This window comes from Saimiri boliviensis, chromosome 1, assembly GCF_048565385.1.
Source record: "Saimiri boliviensis isolate mSaiBol1 chromosome 1, mSaiBol1.pri, whole genome shotgun sequence".
NCBI classification, from domain to species: Eukaryota; Metazoa; Chordata; class Mammalia; order Primates; family Cebidae; genus Saimiri; species Saimiri boliviensis.
The window spans coordinates 246,791,413-246,810,288 of NC_133449.1; the positions used below are offsets into that span (position 1 = coordinate 246,791,413).

General features: G+C 39.8%; 1 protein-coding gene across 3 annotated transcripts in view; it reads left to right on the forward strand.

The window, feature by feature from the left end:
- ELOVL7 (ELOVL fatty acid elongase 7) overlaps positions 1 to 18,876 on the forward strand; it is a 105,296-nt gene that overhangs the window by 62,781 nt on the left and 23,639 nt on the right. For all 3 annotated transcript variants that reach the window (XM_074385731.1, XM_039467990.2, XM_074385733.1), the window contains 2 exons: positions 4,864 to 4,961; positions 16,106 to 16,296. In XM_074385731.1, coding sequence (XP_074241832.1) covers positions 4,898 to 4,961; positions 16,106 to 16,296 — 255 coding nt within the window. In that variant the 5' untranslated portion in view covers positions 4,864 to 4,897. The remainder of the gene's footprint in view (positions 1 to 4,863; positions 4,962 to 16,105; positions 16,297 to 18,876) is intronic.

Genomic DNA, 18,876 nt, shown 5'->3' on the forward strand with positions numbered 1-18,876 from the left:
TGCATCCCTGGGATGAATCCTACTTGATCATGATGGATAAGCTTTTTGATGTGCTGTTGCAATCAGCTTGCCAGTATTTTATTGAAGATTTTTGCATCTATGTTTATCACGGATGTTGGCCTGAAGTTTTCGTTTGTTGTTGAGTCTCTGCTGGGTTTTGGTATCAGGGTGGTATTGGTCTCATAAAATGATTTGGGAAGGATTCCCTCTTTTTGGATTATTTGCAATAGTTTCAGAAGGAATGGTACCAGCTTCTCTTTGTATATCTTGTAGAATTCAGCTGTGAACCCATCTAGACCTAGGCTTTTTTTGGGGGTGGTAGGCTCTTAATTGCTGCCTCAACTTCAGATCTTGTTATTGGTCTATTCAGGGTTTCAACTTCCTGGTTTAGGCTTGGGAGGAGGAAAGTGTCCAGGAATTTATCCATTTCTTCCAGGTTTACTAGTTTATGTGCATAGAGTTGTTTGTAATAATCTCTGATGATGGTTTGAATTTCTGTGGAGTCTGTGGTGATATCCCCTTTATCATTTTTTATTGCATCTATTTGGTTATTCTCTCTTTTCTCTTTTATTAATCTGGCTAGTGGTCTATCTATTTTGTTGATCTTTTCGAAAAACTAGCTCCTGGATTTATTGATTTATTGAAGCGTTTTTAGTGTCTCCATCTCCTTCAGTTCTTCTGTGATCTTAGTTATTTCTTGTCTTCTGCTAGGTTTTGAGTTTTTTTGATCTTGCTCCTCTAGCTCTTTCAATTTTGATGATAGGGTGTCAATTTTAGATCTCTCTTTTCTTCTCATGTGGGCACTTATTGCTATATATTTTCCTCTAGAGACTGCTTTAAATGTGTCCCAGAGATTCTGGTATGTTGTGTCTTCATTCTCGTTGGTTTCGAAGAACGTCTTTATTTCTGCCTTCATTTCATTGTTTATCCAGTGAACATTCAAGACTCAGTTGTTCAGTTTTCATGAAGCTGTGCGGTTCTGAGTTAGTTTCTGCATTCTGAGTTCTAACTCGATTGCATTGTGGTCTGAGAGACTGTTATGATTTCCATTCTCTTGCATTTGCTGAGGAGTGATTTGCTTCTAATTACTTGGTCAATTTTAGAGTAGGTGTGATGTGGTGCTGAGAAGAATGTATATTCTGTGGATTTGGGGTGGAGAGTTCTGTAAATGTCTATTAGGTTTGCTTGTTCTAGGTCTGAGTTCAAGTCCTGGATATCCTTGTTAATTTTCTGTCTCGTTGATCTGTCTAATATTGACAATGGGGTGTTAAAGTCTCCCACTATTATTGTGTGGGAGTCTAAGTCTCTTTGTAAGTCATTAAGAACTTGTCTTATATATCTGGGTGCTCCTGTATTGGCTGCATATATATTTAGGATCGTTAGCTCTTCTTGTTGCATTAATCCTTTTACCATTATGTAATGTCCTTCTTTGTCTCTTTTGATCTTTGTTGGTTTAAGGTCTATATTATCAACGATGAGAATTGCAACTCCTGCTTTTTCTTGCTCTCCATTTGCTTGATAAATCTTCCTCCATCCCTTTGTTTTGAGTCTTTGTGTATCTTTGCATGTGTGATGGGTTTCCTGGATATAGCACACCAATGGGTATTGGCTTTTTATCCAATTTGCCACTCTGTGTCTTTTGATTGGGGCATTTAGTCCATTTACATTTAGGGTTAATATTGTTATGTGTGAATTTGATACTGCCATTTTGATGCTAGCTGGCTGTTTTGCCCATTAGTTGATGCAGATTCTTGATTGTGTTGATGCTCTTTACCATTTGGTATTTTTTTGGAGTGGCTGGTACTGGTTGTTCCTTTATATATGTAGAGCCTCTTTCAGGAGCTCTTGTAAAGCAGGCCTGGTGGTGATGAAATCTCTGAGTAATTGCTTGTTCGCAAAGGATTTTATTTTTCCTTCACTTATGAAGCTTAGTTTGGATGGATATGAGATTCTGAGTTGAAAGTTCTTTTCTTTAAGGATGTTGAATATTGGCCCCCACTCTCTTCTGGCTTGTAGGTTTCTGCTGAGAGATCTGCTGTGTCTGATGGGCTTCCCTTTGTGGGTAACCCGACCTTTCTCTCTGGCTGCCCTTAGCATTTTCTCCTTGATTTCAACCCTGGTGAATCTGACGATTATGTGCCTTGGGGTTGCTCTTCTTGAGGAATATCTTTGTGTTGTTCTCTTTATTTCCTGGACTTGAATATTGGCCTGCCTTGCTAGGTTTGGGAAATTTTCCTGGATAATATCCTGAAGAGTATTTTCCAGCTTGGATTCATTCTCTTCATCACATTCAGATACACCTATCACACGTAGATTAGGTCTTTTCATATAGTCCCACATTTCTTGGAGACTTTGTTCATTCCTTTTTCCCTTTTTTCTCTATTGTTGCCTTCTCGTTTTATTTCATTGAGTTGATCTTCGACCTCTGATAACCTTTCTTCTGCTTGGTCAATTCAGCTGTTGAAACTTATGCATGCTTTGTGAAGTTCTTGTGTTGTGTTTTTCAGCTCCATCAATTCACTTATATTCCTCTCTATGTTGTCCATTCTCGTTAGCATTTCGTCAAATCTTTTTTCAAGGTTTTTAGTTTCTTTGCATTGGGTTAGAACATGTTCTTTTAGCTCACAGAAGTTTCTTATTACCCACCTTCTGAAGTCTGATTCTATCATTTCATCACACTCATTCTCCATCCAGCCTTGTTCCCTTGCTGGTGAGGAGTTGTGATCCCTTGTAGGAGGAGAGAGATTCTGGTTTTGGATGTTTTCATCCTTTTTGCACTGGTTTCTTCCCATCTTTGTGGATTTATCCTCCTGTTGTCTTTGTAGTTGCTGACTTTCAGATTGGGTCTCTGGGTGAACTTCCAGTTTGGGGATGATGAAGTTATTTCTGTTTTTTAGTTTTTCTTCCAGCAGTCTGGCCCCTCTGCTGTAGGACTGCTGAGGTCCACTCCATGTCCTGCTTGCCTGGGGATCACCTGAGCAGCTGCGGAAGAGTAAGGGTTGCTACCAGTTTCTGCTTCTGCTATCTTTGTCCCAGAAGGACACCTGCCATATATCAGTCTGTTCTCTCCTTTATGAGGTGACTCTTTGGACATACAGGGGTCAGGGAGCTGCTTGAGAAGACCGTCTGTCCTTTATTGGAGCTCAAGTGCTGAGCTGTGAGCTCCATTGTTCATTCAGAGTTGCTGGGCAGGTACATTTAGGTCTGCTGCAGCAGAACTCATAAACTCCTTTTTTTTCCCCCACAAGGTTCTCTGTCCCAGGGAGTTAGGGCTTTATTTATGAGTTCCCGTTGCACTACTGCCTTTTTTTTTTTTCAGGGCTGCCCTGCCCAGCGAGGAGGCAGCCTAGTCACAGTCTGCCTGCAGTGGCTTTACTGAATTGCTGTGGGCTCCGCCCAGTTGCCGTGTGATCTTCCCTGCAGTCCTGTTTATATGGGTATAGTTAGAACTGCCTCCGCAATGGTGGCCTGCCTCTGTAATGGCAGACTCTCTCTGTAATGGCAGGTTGCCTCGGCAACAGTGGGCTGCCTCAGCGATGGCAGACTACCTCCATAGTGGTGGAATGTCTCAGTAAAGGCAGACGCCCCTCTCCCACAGAGCTGGACTGTCCCGGGTTCCGCTGTGCTTGCCGTGAAACTCTCAACCCAGAGCGTTTTCAACTGATGTTTGTGTGTGTGTGTGTGTATGTGTGTGTGTGTGTCTGTGTGTGTGTGTGTCCAGCCGAGCATGATCACCTGACTCTCCGACTCAGTCTTTTTTTTTTAGTTGAACGGTTGACTATCTCCCAGGTGTTCCAGTTGCCTGTTGAAAAGGCACCAGGATCTGTGTCATTTCCCATGTGGTGACTCACTGCGCTGGCTGAAACAGTGGCACTGAGATTCATGGCAGTTTTTTTGCCCAGGAATCTCCTGGCCTGGCTCCCTGTTTAAGTTCCTTTTTAAATCAGATAAATGGGCGATCTACCTTCCTGGGTCTCCAATCGCCAGCTAAAAGGGCACCCGGACTAGTGTATTTTTGTACAGAGAGTCACTGCGCCAGGGCGCTGGTAAAGCAGCCGCACTGGCTAAAACAGCCATGCTGGCAACTGGTGGGGCTCCTCCACCTGGGAATCTCCTTCTCTGTGGGCAATAAAAATCTGTCTGGAAATGCGGCGTCCATTCACCCTCTGGGCTTTCACTGGGAGCTACAATCCTGAGCTGTTCCTAGTCGGCCATCTTGGGTCCTCCCCCTTATAACATCTTTTAATAATAAGACTGGTTTCTCCTCACTGGTCTTCTTTTTCAGAAGATTTTTTTTCTCCACTTACTCTTGCCTATCTGTCTAGATAAACTAAGCAGTTTTCCTTAGCTCTTATAGACCTTTTTTTCCCTCTTTCTGTCTATTCTACTTAAATTATAGAAATTTGCATATAGATGACTTTTTGAGGCCTAAAGATGAGCTCTAAGTCTAGGTTCAGTTTACCTTCTCTGAAAGTTGCTCTATCTCTTGACTTTCTTCTTCTGGGTTTCTGCTTCAGCTTTGCCACTTCAAGTGCAGTCTATTCCTGATCGATGTTGTCATCACAAAAGAGAGCTGCTCCTGTGAAAGTTCTTAGAGTCATTTACTGTTTTTGAATCTTATACATAGAATGTTCATCTTTTTCAGTGGAGTTAGTGATATCTGTAGAAGAATGGAAATTCTGAAATGTTGGCAACTACATCAGGGTTTAAAGTAATTTACTAATGCATTTACCCTCAGTAGAAGTTTGTTGTTTTGCCAGCTTTTCATATTAAATTTTTAGCATTTTAAATATTGTATTACTATAAGCTTGACTTTATTTGCATTTAGAGATCTTAACTCATTTCTGTTTTATTTTACTGAAGAACCCATTGAAAGACTCAGTAAATCCTGTGGAAAATGGCCTTCAGCGATCTTACATCGAGGACTGTGCGTCTTTATGATAATTGGATGAAAGATGCTGGTGAGTAACCACATTTCCTAATTGAGGTTCATCCTTCCTTTTTATGCCAGATTATAGTATTTAATAGGATTTCATTGGAACAAAATGAGAGACTTTGCAACTTAACAGTCCCTTATTACTAGTTAACCAAGAGGAAGTATGTGGGTTTCATTACAGATATGTACAAAGAAGGAGCTACACAGATGTTCATTACAAGGTTTACAGTGATGAAAATAGCTTAAATATCCAGTTAAGGGAAGTGATCAATAAATGTTGGCCTGTTCCAATTTAGTAACCATTAAAAGTGATTTTGGAGGGACAGTGCTCTTCGGCTTGATTCTTCCTTGGTGCTCCTGAGGGAAATTACAGTTACTGCCAGCAATGGCTCTATCCATGGTGATTCTTGAATGAAAGAGTCGCAGCCTCCAGAAATGTATCAGAGAGAACAGGGAACAGAAAAACCAGGGAACGACTGGCTAGGACACCCCTGAGTGATTCTGATATGCCTGCCTTGTACCCTTGCCCATTTATTTTAAAAGTCAATGTTTTAGAAGAACATTTAATGCCATAGCAAGGAGTTTAAAATATGTTAAATGAAAGCAGGTTATAAAATACCCCATACGTTTCTTTCATGGGGTTTAGCAGTTATCTCTGGGTAGTAGGATCTTTGATAATTTTCACTTACCTATATTTGTCTACTATTTTTACATCACAACAAATGTGTGTTGCTTTTATAACCATTTTTTAAAGTTTTAAAAGCAGAACAAATGTAAAATTTCAAAACAGACAAAGAATCAGAGCATCTTAGAGATGAGGTGGATCTTAGATATCATCAAAGCTAGTGCCTCATTTTACAGTTGAAGAAATGTGACCTCAAAGTCATGGTTAGTTGATGGCATAAAAGACTAGAACCTATGTGTTCTGATTATTAGTTGTAGTATTCTGGCATTTAGCATTTGAGTTATTTTTGAGATAACTGAGCTATGTGTACTCACCACCATCACTACTTTATGTTGGTTCTTACCTATGAACCAGAAATTGCAAGTCTACCAAATTCAGGAGGGAAATGCATCACCTCTTGGCACCTACAACAGTTGAAATTATATTCAAATTTACAATGATTTCAGCAAAGATCCACTGTTTCATGGTTTGTAGCTTTCTCAGTTGCAAAGACCAAAACTGCTAAAGACCAAATTTATTTCACTAAAAATGTTCCCAACAGTTTTTCCTTTGAGGAATGCCAAGGCTCTTTATAAGTATCTCATACAGAAGCTTCACTGTGGTAGGGAAAACATAGTGACTCTGTCTATCTTTTCCTCTTTGTTTTTTTATTTTTTTTATTTTTTCAACATAATGATACAGGGAACATTCAAGTTTCTTTGGGGGTCATCCTTCTCTGAAGGTGTACAGTAGTTCTCATAAAATCAGTATTAATTTAAATACTAATATTTTCATTGCTTTTCAAAGAGAGGTGTGCCTTGCTACCTGAACTCTCACTATTTGAACTTAGGAAGCAAGTAGATTTGGGTGCAGTTTTCGAAATAGAGTTATTTAGAAGAGCAGATCTCTTGCTGTCCAATTCTTGATGTCACTATCCCAAATAGAAGAATCCAAGAGACTCCTAGAATCCAAGAGAATCAATAACCTAACTGAAGAGCCAAACAGATGTAGACAATGATAAATATCTATGTAGTCCTAGAAGTTAAAAATGTTTTACTATGAATTTCTTTAGAATTCCACTTCCACTTTTATCCATGGATCAACTCCTTAGTTTTGATTAGGAATACCTACATTGAAATTGCTGAATAAAATTAGATCAGATGTGGAGTGGAGAGAGATGTGGAAACAGCATTGCAAATGGTGCAGGGAAGTTGAGGGAAGAGAGGCAGGAAGAAGGCAAAGAATACCTGTATTTGAAGTTATGCTGATTTGAAGATTTGGGAGGAGAGAGAGGGTATAGGGATGTGGAGTGAGAAGACCTAGATTTAAGGTCTGACAATTATGTAGCCCAGCTAGGTGACCTTACACACATTATTTATCGGCTGTGAGTCTTTGTTTCTTTATTAGCAAAACATAAGTGAGAATAGCATCTTCCAGCTACCAGATCCCATACATGAAAGTGCTCTGCTATTTCGGAAGTATCCCACCATAAATAGTGGTGCTGGTTGTTACAGATAATAGATTTCATCTGAAAATTCTCTTTATATAGTATATCACTTAAAGTTTTTTTTTTCTTTTTTCTTTTCCCAGCCATGGTCTAAAAGGGTTAAAATATTTTGAGATATGCCACTTTATGAAAACCCTGTGAGGTGTAACAGGAAAATTTTTTCCTTCTACTTAGTGTAGTATTGATCTCTGAGAGCCATTAGGAATCATTTATGGCCATCTTAAGTCCAGTTTTACTTTGCTTACCCTGAAAATGTCTGAACTTATGACCAAGGGCCAAGAATTTGAAGTGTATTCTTGGCTTTAGCCCTAATCCTGAGTAGCCTAAGGAAACTTACTGATATTCATTGGTCCTGATTGCTAGAGAAGTGGTGGTTATCCATAGTTATTTCATATGGAAAAATTCCACAGCTACAGAATAAAAAATGGTTTAATTAATACTTAGCAATAAGAGGATTTATTAGGATTCTTAGATGTGAAATGTGAGATTTTGAAATAATGCTATGGTAGCATTTTTGATTATGGAGAAATGAAAAAGTTGTAAATGTTTAAAAATACAACTTTCCTTGTATTTGATTAGAAATAATGACTTTTCAAACTTAGTCATGATCGTTTTTTGCAAGAAGATGGAGTATGAGTAAGATTGCTGCCATTCTGAACCTTTAGCACTTCAAAAAGCACTAAAGATACATGTTTGCTTTTCCTTCCAGCTTCTTCATTTTATTGGTACTTGGAATCTTAAAGGCGTACTGTTTGAGCCAGTACATGCTAGTTAAGAAGAGAACACTCTTTTTTTTTTTTTAATTGCATTTTAGGTTTTGGGGTACATGTGATGAACATGCAAGATTGTTGCATAGGTACACACTTGGCAGTGTGGTTTGCTGCCTTCCGTCCCCTCACCTGTATCTGTCATTTCTCCCCATGCTATCTCTTCCCACCTCCCCACCCCCCGCCCCTCCCCCATTTCCCCCCAATGGACCCCAGTGTGTAGTGCTCCCCTCCCTGTGTCCATGTGTTCTCATTGTTCAACACCCACCTATGAGTGAGAATATACGGTGTTTGAGTTTCTGCTCTTGTGTCAGTTTGCTGAGAGAACACTCTTACAAGTAGTTGATGGAAAAGCTCATTAATATTCATGTATGTGGCATTCTACTTTCCCTGTGCTCTCTCTCTGGGACACTATTAGAAAAGAATTATTAAGCTCGTGATAAATCAGAACTTTGGTAATTATTGGGGTAAAGACTGTCAGACAGCCTGCCTTCCATCCTCTGCTTCTATCATTGCTCTACTCATGACACTTAAACCAAATCTCATGCCAAAAAGAATGTACATGAAACATCCTCCACCCCATTAGTCTTTTGTTTCTGGGGAAGACAGAGTATCTCATGCCTAAACCTAACTTTTTCAACATATGTAATGATACAGGGAACATTCAAGTTTCTTTAGAGATCATCCTTTTCTGAAGGCTTATAGTAGTTCTCATAAATTCAGTGTCAATTTCAGTACTAATACTTCATTGCTTTTCAGATAGAGGTGTGCCTTTCTACCTGAACTCTCATTATTTGAACTTAGGAATCAAGTAGATTTGGGTGCAGTTTTTGAAACAGTTTTGAAGCTATTTGGAAGAACAGATCCCCTGATACCCAACAGCTGCTATTCACTATCCCAAATGGCATCATAGATGGAGTCAGAATTAACTTTACCTGTCACCCAGCAGGTGCATTGATACTCTCTGTAACATGCCCACTACCTTACATGGAAGTGTACTCTATTCAGAAAGGTATAACTGCTGCTGTGAGAGAAGGCCAGAAGAGTGAACAATGGCCAGAGTCATGGGTGTGATCCTAATGAGTTTGCATTTTATTTGCTCAGTCAGGAAGAGCTAATTTAAGCAGAGGAAGAATTTAAGGATAGCTTGATTTTTAGAAAATGAATTTGACAATTGCATGGAGATCAATGTAGCAGATTGGATCAAGAGGCAGTGAAACCATGTAAAAGACTATTGAAGAGTACCTAGCGAGGGGTGTTAATAGCCCTAAATACAGGGCAGGAAGCTTGGTCTCACACCAGACCCCTAGCTCCTAACTATGACAGTTAATCAGGGTCACCTTCACAGCTTTGACAAGTTGTTGGCTGCTGACAAATTACAATTACATATATTTATGGGGTACAAAGTGATGTTGTGATATAGGTATCCAATTTAAAATGATTAATCTAGTTAACATATCCATCACTTCAAATACTTATCTTTTTATGGTGAGAACATTTGAAATTAATTTTTTACGATTTTGAAATATACATTATTAGCTCTAGCTCTCATGCTGTGCAATAAATTTCAAAAAGATATTTCTCCTGTTGAACTTAAACTTTGTACCCTTTGATCAACATCTCCCTATTCCCCTAGTCCCTTGGCCTCTGGTAACCACCATTCTATTCTGCTTATATAAATGTGATTGTTTTAGATCATTTTAGACTCCTGTATAAGCGATAACATGTCTTATCTTTCTGTGCCTGGTTTATTTTGCTTAGCACAATGTCTTCTAAGTTCATCCATATTGTCAAAAATGATAGGATTTTCTTTTTTAAGTCTGAATAATAGCCAATTGGTTATTTCTATCTGTATATCTACAGGTCTGTAACTGAGAAAGGCGTAACTTTAGATTGACAGATACCACATTTTCTTTATCCATTCACACATTGTTGGACACTTAGGTTGATTCTCCATTTGGCTATTGTGAATAATGCTGCAGTGAACATGAGAGTGCAGATATCCCTTCAATATGCTGATTTCATTTCCTTTGGATATATATCTACTAGTGGGATGCTGGATTATATGATAATTCTGTTTTTAGTTTTTTATAGAACCTTCATGTGGTTTTCCTTGTAGCTGTAGTAATTTACAGTTCCACCAACATTGTACAAGGGTTCTCTTTTCTCCATGTCCGCGGTTGTTATCTTTTGTCTTTTTGATAACAGACATTCTTACAGGTGTAAGGTACTTTCTCTTTGTTTTTTTAATTTGCATTTTCCTGATGATTAGTGATGTTGAGCATTATTTTCATCTATCTGTTGTCAATTTGTAAGTCTTCTTTTGAGAAATGTTAGGTCCATTTCACATTTAAAAAAATGGATTCATAGAAACCATGTCCTGGGATTCTGATTCAATTGGACCAAGATTGTTTTCTGCAATTTGACTTTTAAATACTGTAGAGGCAATTTGGCTCTGCTAACAGAATTGAGATCTTCTATAATAACAGTATCAAGCTTATTGAGCACTTAGGCTCTTTGCATATGATAACTCAATCCTCTATGAAATACATGCCTTAAGCCCAATTTGCAGATGAGGAAACTTAAATACAGAGAAGGTGAGTCAATTGTCCAAGGTGACATAGTGAGCTGGTGGGAGAACCAGGATCAGAATGCAGACTGTCTGACTCCAGAGTTTTGCTGAAATACAATTTCTAAAGCCTGATATTTTATTATTTGCTTTGAAAATAACATCCAATTAAATTAACCAGTTTTCCCGTAATTATTTTTTATCTGTAGAAGTTGAAAGTCATGTACAGGACTTGAGGTGTGTGCTGAAAATATTAAATTACAGGAAATGTTATTTATTTTAAAATTATTTTCTTCTGCTTCCTGAGCCAGCCCAGCATGCTTTTCCTGGCTTGTTTTCTTTCTACTGCTACCAGAGGAAGAACAGAGAAGTGATATCATTTGATTTCCCCCCCGCCCAAGTCAATGAAAGAATAAAATAAAATAGATCTCTAATTCAGCAAGTCTTTTACTGACAGTTAAGCTAGTTTCTAACCATATGTATGATGACTGTTAATAATAGAATCATTTGAAATTGTTTATAAAGCAAAATTAAAGACAGAAGTCAATTAAACTCTTACCATGCAAATTTGGTAATGTAACAATCTTCCAGAGATCTTTTGGTATTGTTTTGTTTTGTTTTGTTTTTTGAGACAGGGTCTTATTCTTTTGTACAGGCTGGAGTGCAATGGCATGATCTCTGGCTCACTGCAACCTCCACCTCTTGGGTTCAAGCTATTCTCATGCCTCAGTCTCCTAAGTACCTAAGATCATAGGCACGTGCCACCACACTCAACTAATTTTTGTATTTTTAGTAGAGACAGGGTTTCACTATGTTGGCCAGGCTGGTCTCGAACTCCTGACCTCAAGTGACCCACCCGTCTTGGCCTTCCAAACTGCTGGGAATACAAATGTGAGCCATGTGCCTGGCCAGTATTGTTTTTATTAGTTTTTTATTTTATTAGCAATAAAAACTAGACATAACAATATGAATCTCATCTTGAATTGTAGTTCTCATAGTCCTTACATGTCATGGGAGAGACCCAGTGGTAGGTAATTGAATCACTGGGGCAGTTCCCCCATGCTGTTCTTGTGATTATGAGTGAGTTCTCATGAGATCTGATGGTTTTTTAAGCATCTGGCATTTCCCCTGCTGGCATTCATTCTCTCTCCTTCTGCCCTGTGAAGAGGTGCCTTCCACCATGATTGTAAGTTTCCTGAGGTCTCCCAGGCAAATTTATACCTCCCCAGCCAAATTAAGCCTCCTTCCTTTATAAATTACCCAGTCTTGGGTATTTCTTCATAGCAGTGTGAGAATGGACTAACACAGTAAATTGGTATCACAGAGAATGGAACACTACTATAATGATACCCAAAAATATGGAATTGACTTTGAAATGGGCTAAAGGCAGAGGTTGGAACAGTTTAGAGGGGTCAGAAGAAGACAGGAAAATGTGGGAAAGTTTGAAACTTCCTAGAGACTTGTTGAATAGCTTTGGCCAAAATGCTGATAGTGATATGGGCAATGAATTTCAGGCTGAGGTGGTCTCAGATGGAGATAAGGAACTTACGGGAATAAAGGTGATTCTTACTATGCTTTAAGGAAGAGACTGGCAGCATTTTGCCCCTGCCCTAGAGATCTGTGAAACTTTGAACTTGAGAGAGATGATATAGGGTATCTGGCAGAAGAATTTCGAAGTGGCAAAGAGTTAAAGAGGAAGGAGCATAGAAGTTTGGAAAATTTGCAGCTTGATGATGCAATAGAAAAGAAAATCCAATTTTCTGGGGAGAAATTCAAGCCTGCTGCAGAAATTTGCATAAGTAACGGAAGCTGAATGTTAATCACCAAGACAATGGGGAAAATGTCTCCAGGGTATGTCAGAGACCTTGGTGGCAGTCCCTCCCATCACAGACCTGGAGGCCTATGGGAAAAAAAAATAGTTTTTTGGGCTGGGCCCAGGGCCCTCCCTGCTGTGTACAGCCTAGGGACTTGATGTCCTACATCCCAGATGCTCCAGGAATGGCTAAAAGGAACCAAACTACATGGCTTCAGAGTGGGCAAGCCCCAAGCTATGGCAGCTTCCACATGGTGTTGAGCCTGTGGGTGCACAGAAGTCATGAATTGAGGTTTGGGAACCTCCACCTAGATTTCAGAGGATATATGGAAACTCCTGGATGTCAAGGCAGAAATTCACTGCAAGGGGTGGAACCCTCATGGTGAACCTCCGCTAGGGCAATGTGGAAGGGAAATAGACCCCAAACACAGAGTCCCCACTGAGGCACTGACTAGTGGAATTGTGAGAAGAGGGCCGCATCTTCCAGACCCCAGAATGGTAGACCCACTGGCAGCTTGCACTATATACATGGAGAAACCACAGTTAGTCAGTTCTGGCCAGTGAAAACAGCAGGGGCAGAGCTGCCCAAGGCCATGCCTATACTTGGGCATGCCCAAGTATGCCCACAGTCATACTTCTTGCATCAGTATGACCTAGATGTGAAATATGGAGTGAAAGGAGATCATTTTGGAACATTTAGATTTAATGACTGGCCTATTGGATTTTGGACTTGCATGGGGCCAGTAGCTCCTTTGTTTTGGCCAATTTCTGCCATTTGGAACAGCTGTATTTATGCAGTGTCTGTATGCCCATTGTATATAAGAAATAGCTAATTTGCCTTTGATTTTACAGGCTCATAGGCATAAGAGACTTGCCTTGTCTCAGATGAGACTTTGGACTTGGACTTTTGAGTTAATGCTGGAATGTGTTAAGACTTTGGGGGACTGTTGGGAAGGCAATGATTGTGTTTTGAAATGTGAGGATATGAGATCATGAGATTTGCGAGGGGCCATGGGCAGAATGATATGGTTTAACTGTGTCCCCACCCAAATTTCATCTTGAATTGTGGTTCCCATAATCCCCACGTTATGTGAGGGACCTGGTAGGAGGTAATTGAATCATGGGGACAATTTCCCCATACTTTTCTGATGATTGTTTCTCACAAGATCTGATGGTTTTTTAAAGTGTCTGACATTTCCCTTGCTGGCACTCATTTTCTCTCCAACCACTTCATGAAGAGGTGCCTTGTGCTGTGATTGTAAGTTTCCTGACGTCTCCCCAGCCATGCAGAACTGTGTTGAGTCAATTAAACCTCTTTCCTTTATAAATTACACAGGCACAGGTATTTCTTCATAGCAGTGCAAGAATGGACTAATACAATGATGTTCATGTATTTAAGGTTTGTACTACCCACTTATAGAAGAAATCCATCAAAGTTTCATCAGTTTTAATTTTTTCCCCTGGTCCCTGGTTCTGTGGCAACTTTTATTTATGGAGGCTTCCTTTGTGACTTGCAGAGCCATAGCAAATGTTCCTTGTGAATTAACTTTTTGATGTGCTGCTGGATTCAGCTGGCTAGTATTTTGTTGAGGATTTTTGCATATCTGTTCATGAGGCATATTGGCCCGCAGTTTTCTTTTTGTTGTTATTGTTGTATCTTTGCCAGATTTTGGTGTCAGGATGATACTAGTTTCATACAATGAGTTAGGGAGGAATCTCTCTTCCTTGATTTTTTGGAATTTCAGTAGGATTGGTACTAGCTGCTTCTTTGTATGTCTGACCACCTAATCTTCAGTCATTTAATTTGTAAATTTGTTTTAGTGAATGGCTATATTTCCCAAACTTTGTTCCACAGAACATTAGTTTCATACGATGTTAAGTAACATTCTACAAAAAGGTTAATGTTTTGTGGCCAAATAAGTTTGGAGAATGTGTCATACTACCATTCCCATCTTGGCAATTCATGGTGAACATGAAGCATTAAGAAATCCTGCAGTAATTCAACCTGTTTGTTTAACCCAGCATTCTAGCACTCCCCCACTCTTTGTAGAAAGTCTTTAAATAGCTTGCTTCCTTGCATAGTTTGGAACATGCTTGTATAGGACATAAGATAAGAAACAAACTCATTTTTCTCCCAAGCAGTCAGTTTTCCTATCGACATTTGTTGAAGATCTCTTCCTTCTCTGCTTGTTTATAGGGCTTCCTTAATCATATATTAAATTCTTAAATGTCCTGGGATCCAGTCTGGTGCTGACTCTTGACTCTTTAGCTTTATTTATTTATTTATTTATTTTTGAGACAGAGGCATCTGTCAGTATTTTTGAGGGAGGCTTATTTGAATGCATAATAATCAGCCATGCACAGTGATGGTCAAATGTAAGCACTCTAGTGCTAAAATTAGGGCCAAGTGAGTTATCAGTCATAGAGTCCTACTGAGGAAATTTTGAGTGGAAGGTCGCACTTGCAGGGTATTCAGAATTTGTCAGTACTCAGCACATCATTAGCAGCTTAAATGAGCAAGAGCTGCTACCCTTCTTTTCCAATTGATAAAGTGACAGTAGTTAGCATCCTGAGGTTAGTCATGGCATAATTTTGAGACAGATCCTTCTGGAAAGTTATCCATACTTACTTTCCTTCATAATGCTCTGGCTTCATGAGGACATTTAGTAAAATTACACTTGAACTACTAGCAATTACAGACTTAATCACATTTTGTCCTGAGTTGTAATTTTTTTATTTATCCATCTCTGCTGGCCTGCAGCTGGCAGTAAGCAAGTAAGTTTTTGTTTGCAATTGTGAGACCAGTGCATTTTTTTACTCAGAATATCACAGTGGTTAGCCCACATGCCAGACTCCAAAAGCTCATACTTGGGCTACTTAGAGGATGCTCAGTTCCCTTTCTATTCTGTGATCCTGTGATATCGTATATGTGGAAGTGTACCAGAATTCCTGGGGAAGAAAAAAAGAAGCAGCAAACACAAACATTTTTTTAATAAATAAAAGAAGGTGTGAATGGAAAAACTCTAAAATATTAATAGTAGCTACAGACACATGATGGGATGTTGCTGGGTGTTCTCTCTTTCAGATAGCTTTGGCACCCTGTGCTGGGCCCTGGAGAACGACCCATGAAGACTATCCTTGGGCTTGCTCCTCTGCCCTCTGCTTTCTGCTTAGGTTCAGCCAGTGGAGAGGAGGAGGAGAGTGGAGTTGGGATATCTATTCCTCTGGCCCCATGCATACAGAATTGTCTTGGGCTGGCCGAATCCCTTAAATGGCAGTCAAAGCTTGTCTTAGTGCACTCAGGATGCTGTAAGGAATTATCATGGATGGGGTAGTTTATAAGCAATGGAAATTTATTTCTTGGAGTTCTGAGAGTGGAAGTCTGCAATCAGGTTGCCAGCACTGTCAGGTTCTGGTGAGGACCCTCTTCCAGGTTGCAGACTGCCATCTTCTCATTGTATCCTTACATGGGGAAAGAGAAAAGGAGAGCTCCCTGGGGTGCCTTTTATAAGGGCACTAATCCCATCATGTAGGAAATCAGTACATAACACAGCTCTTCTCCAGGAGGGCTTCTCCAAGTCACTCTCTCCTTTTGGGTTCTGGTCAATACTACTTCCCCTAAAACCCCTGTTGAAGCCTAGGGGTTTTGAGAGTCCCACTTTTTCTAGCTGCAGGATACTTCCTTATTCTTGTTGATTTCTTTTTCATCTTTCTAAAGATACTAGTGATCATTGCCCAAATAGCTCACAATCAATGGCACGACCTGGGTGCTCAATTAAAGAAATGTTGGTTGCTGTTAGTTATCCTTTGGCTAAGCAGGTGTGTGCTCACATACTGTTTTTGTCTTAGATCCAAGAGTTGAAGATTGGCTCCTCATGTCCTCGCCTCTGCCGCAAACCATCCTCCTAGGACTGTATGTCTATTTCGTCACTTCTCTGGGACCAAAGCTCATGGAAAATCGCAAGCCCTTTGAACTCAAGAAAGTGATGATAACGTACAACTTTTTCATAGTACTGTTTTCTGTGTATATGTGTTATGAGGCAAGTGTCTTCAGTATTCCTAATGGGAGAATTTTACCTGAGTCTTTCTCTGTGTCACTATGTTTTCTATTATAAGGGTAACCTTTGCAATTTAAGGAATTTAGAAACTGATCTCACTAGAGCAGGTATTTGCCAAAATAGTGTTAGAAATAGACCAAATAATAAGCTCATTTGAGGATCTCAGTATAATCTATACCACAGACAATGAGAAAAATTAACATCTAGTCCATGGATTTGTACATGGTTGCCTTAATGGATGATTGAAGGGGATCCATAAATTTTAGTTTTGAGAAAACTCATAACTAAAGTAGTGAAGCTGGTAAGTGGAGCGCTGATATTTGAACCCAGGTCTATCTGACATCAGAGTTCATCTTGACTCAGTAATGAAATATCATCATCATGGTAGAAACCTTTGGTTTCTGGATACTCTGATGAACTATAGGATGGTAGACTGTTTCAGTTGGTTTAGCTGGGCTTTGTGGGGACAGAGAGCATAGACTTAGTAAAGCAGTAGGTGAGGGAGCCTGTTCCTTAATTTTTTTTCCCATTAACTCTTTAATTCATTACTGTTCCTTAATTGTCAATAAGAGAGATGGGGCTCTTCCAGGACCCTAAAACAGATTCACGAATTTTCTCTCTTCCTCTGTACTATTAACATGCCTCAGCCACCCCCATGCATGTTCTTTTCTGAGATTCCTTGCTTCTTTTCCAACTCTGGCTGGCTTCATCATCCTTTTTTATTAACTTCCTCTGTAGCATAGCTTGTGCTTAGTCATAACTAGGGCTCACAAGGGCCCAATATGGCCCCACTGACCTCTCCTGATGCCATAGTCTCTCCACATGCATTTTTCTGACCTGACTCTTGCTACAGATCCACCAGATTTGATCACTTTAAATCTACTCTGGCTGACCAGGTATGGTGGCTTACACCTGTAATCTCAGCACTTTGGGAGGCTGAAGTAAGAGGATTGCTCAAGCCCAGGAGTTTGAGACCAGCCTCAACAACATAGGGAGAAAAAAAAAATTGCCTGGTGTGGCAGTAAACACCCGTGGTCCCAGCTACTTGGGAGACTGAGGTGAGAGGATCACTTGAGCCTGGGAGGTCAAAGCTGCAGTGAGCCATGATCATGTCTTCTGATGGAACAAGACCCTGTCTTAAAAAAAATAAAATAAGAAATCTACTCCAGCCTTATTTTTCACAGACCTCCCTATAGTTGGGACTCACTCTGCTGCTTTCCATTTCTCCTATTTTATTTTCAAAATTAACTCACAGGCTACTCTTACCGTCCCTTCAGGAGTATGAGCAACTGAGAGGGAAAGAGTGATAGAGATGGGAGCAAAGAAGACACAAGGTCCTAGCATGTTATGGGACAGCATGTTGTAGTAAGGGATAAGGACATACCTGAAAGTCAGGAGATTAGGGACTAGTTAGTTCTAGTTCTGCCACTGACTGGCTGGCTGCCTGGTTTTTAGCAAGTTACTTCATCTTTCTGGGCCTCAGTTCTCTCATTTTTTGAAGACAGGATTGAACCAAATAGTCTCTCAGATCCCTTCTTGTTCTCAAATTCTTAGGGTCTGTGTCTGATTGGCCATTGATTGTAATGTCCCCAAATATATTTCTTGGCCTTTGAAAGAATCAACAGTCAGCTTTGATTCCTACTTGATCAAATACAGTGTAAAAGAAGGTTTTAAAATATCTGAATTTGAGACTTTCTGACTCTTGTTTACTGCTAATACTTGAGTTACTTATGGGTAGTTTCAGCAATTACCTGCCAAATATAAATTATTAATTTTTGAATTCAGGAAATTCTTTCTCTTTTCTTTCTTTTCTTTTTTCTCTCTTTCTCTTTCATTCTTTCTTTCATTCATTCTTTTTCTTTCTTTCTTTTCTTCCTTCTTTCCTTTGCTTTCCCTCCCTCCCTTCTTTCTTAGAATTCTCCTTCCTTCCTTCCTTCTGTCCTGTTTTTCTTTCTTTCTCCCTTCTCTCTTTCTCTCTCTCTTCACCTTCCTCCCTCCCTCCCCTCTCTTTCTCTCTCTCTCTTTCTTTTATTCTCTCTCTCTCTCTCTCTCTCTCTCTCTCTCTCTCTCACTTTCCAAAAGGGTCTTGCTCTGTCAGCCAAGCTGTAGTGCAGTGGCACAATCTTAGCTCACTACAGCCTTGACTTCCCAGGCTCACATGATCCTCCCACTTTAGCCTTCAAAATAGCTGGGACTACAGGCATGTGCTACCATGTCTGGCTAGTTTTTTAATTTTTTGTAGAGATTGTATTTTGCCATGTTGCCAAGACTGGTTTCAAACTCCTAGGCTCTAGTGATCTGCTTCCCTCAGCCTCCCAAAGTGTGGGATTACAAGTATGACCCACTGAGCCTGGCCTAATTTTTCTTATTACTAGTCTGGATTATAGACATATATATGTAAAGTTCCACAGGCTGTTAGAATGCTCTTAAATATTCTACGCTTGTTACACAAAGGCTTTTGACAGCCACACGGCATGTCATCCATCTGTTGATGGCACATCTGAACACATAGTTTTTTGTATGGAATATGATTTCATTTGGTTTACAAAGCAAACACCTCCA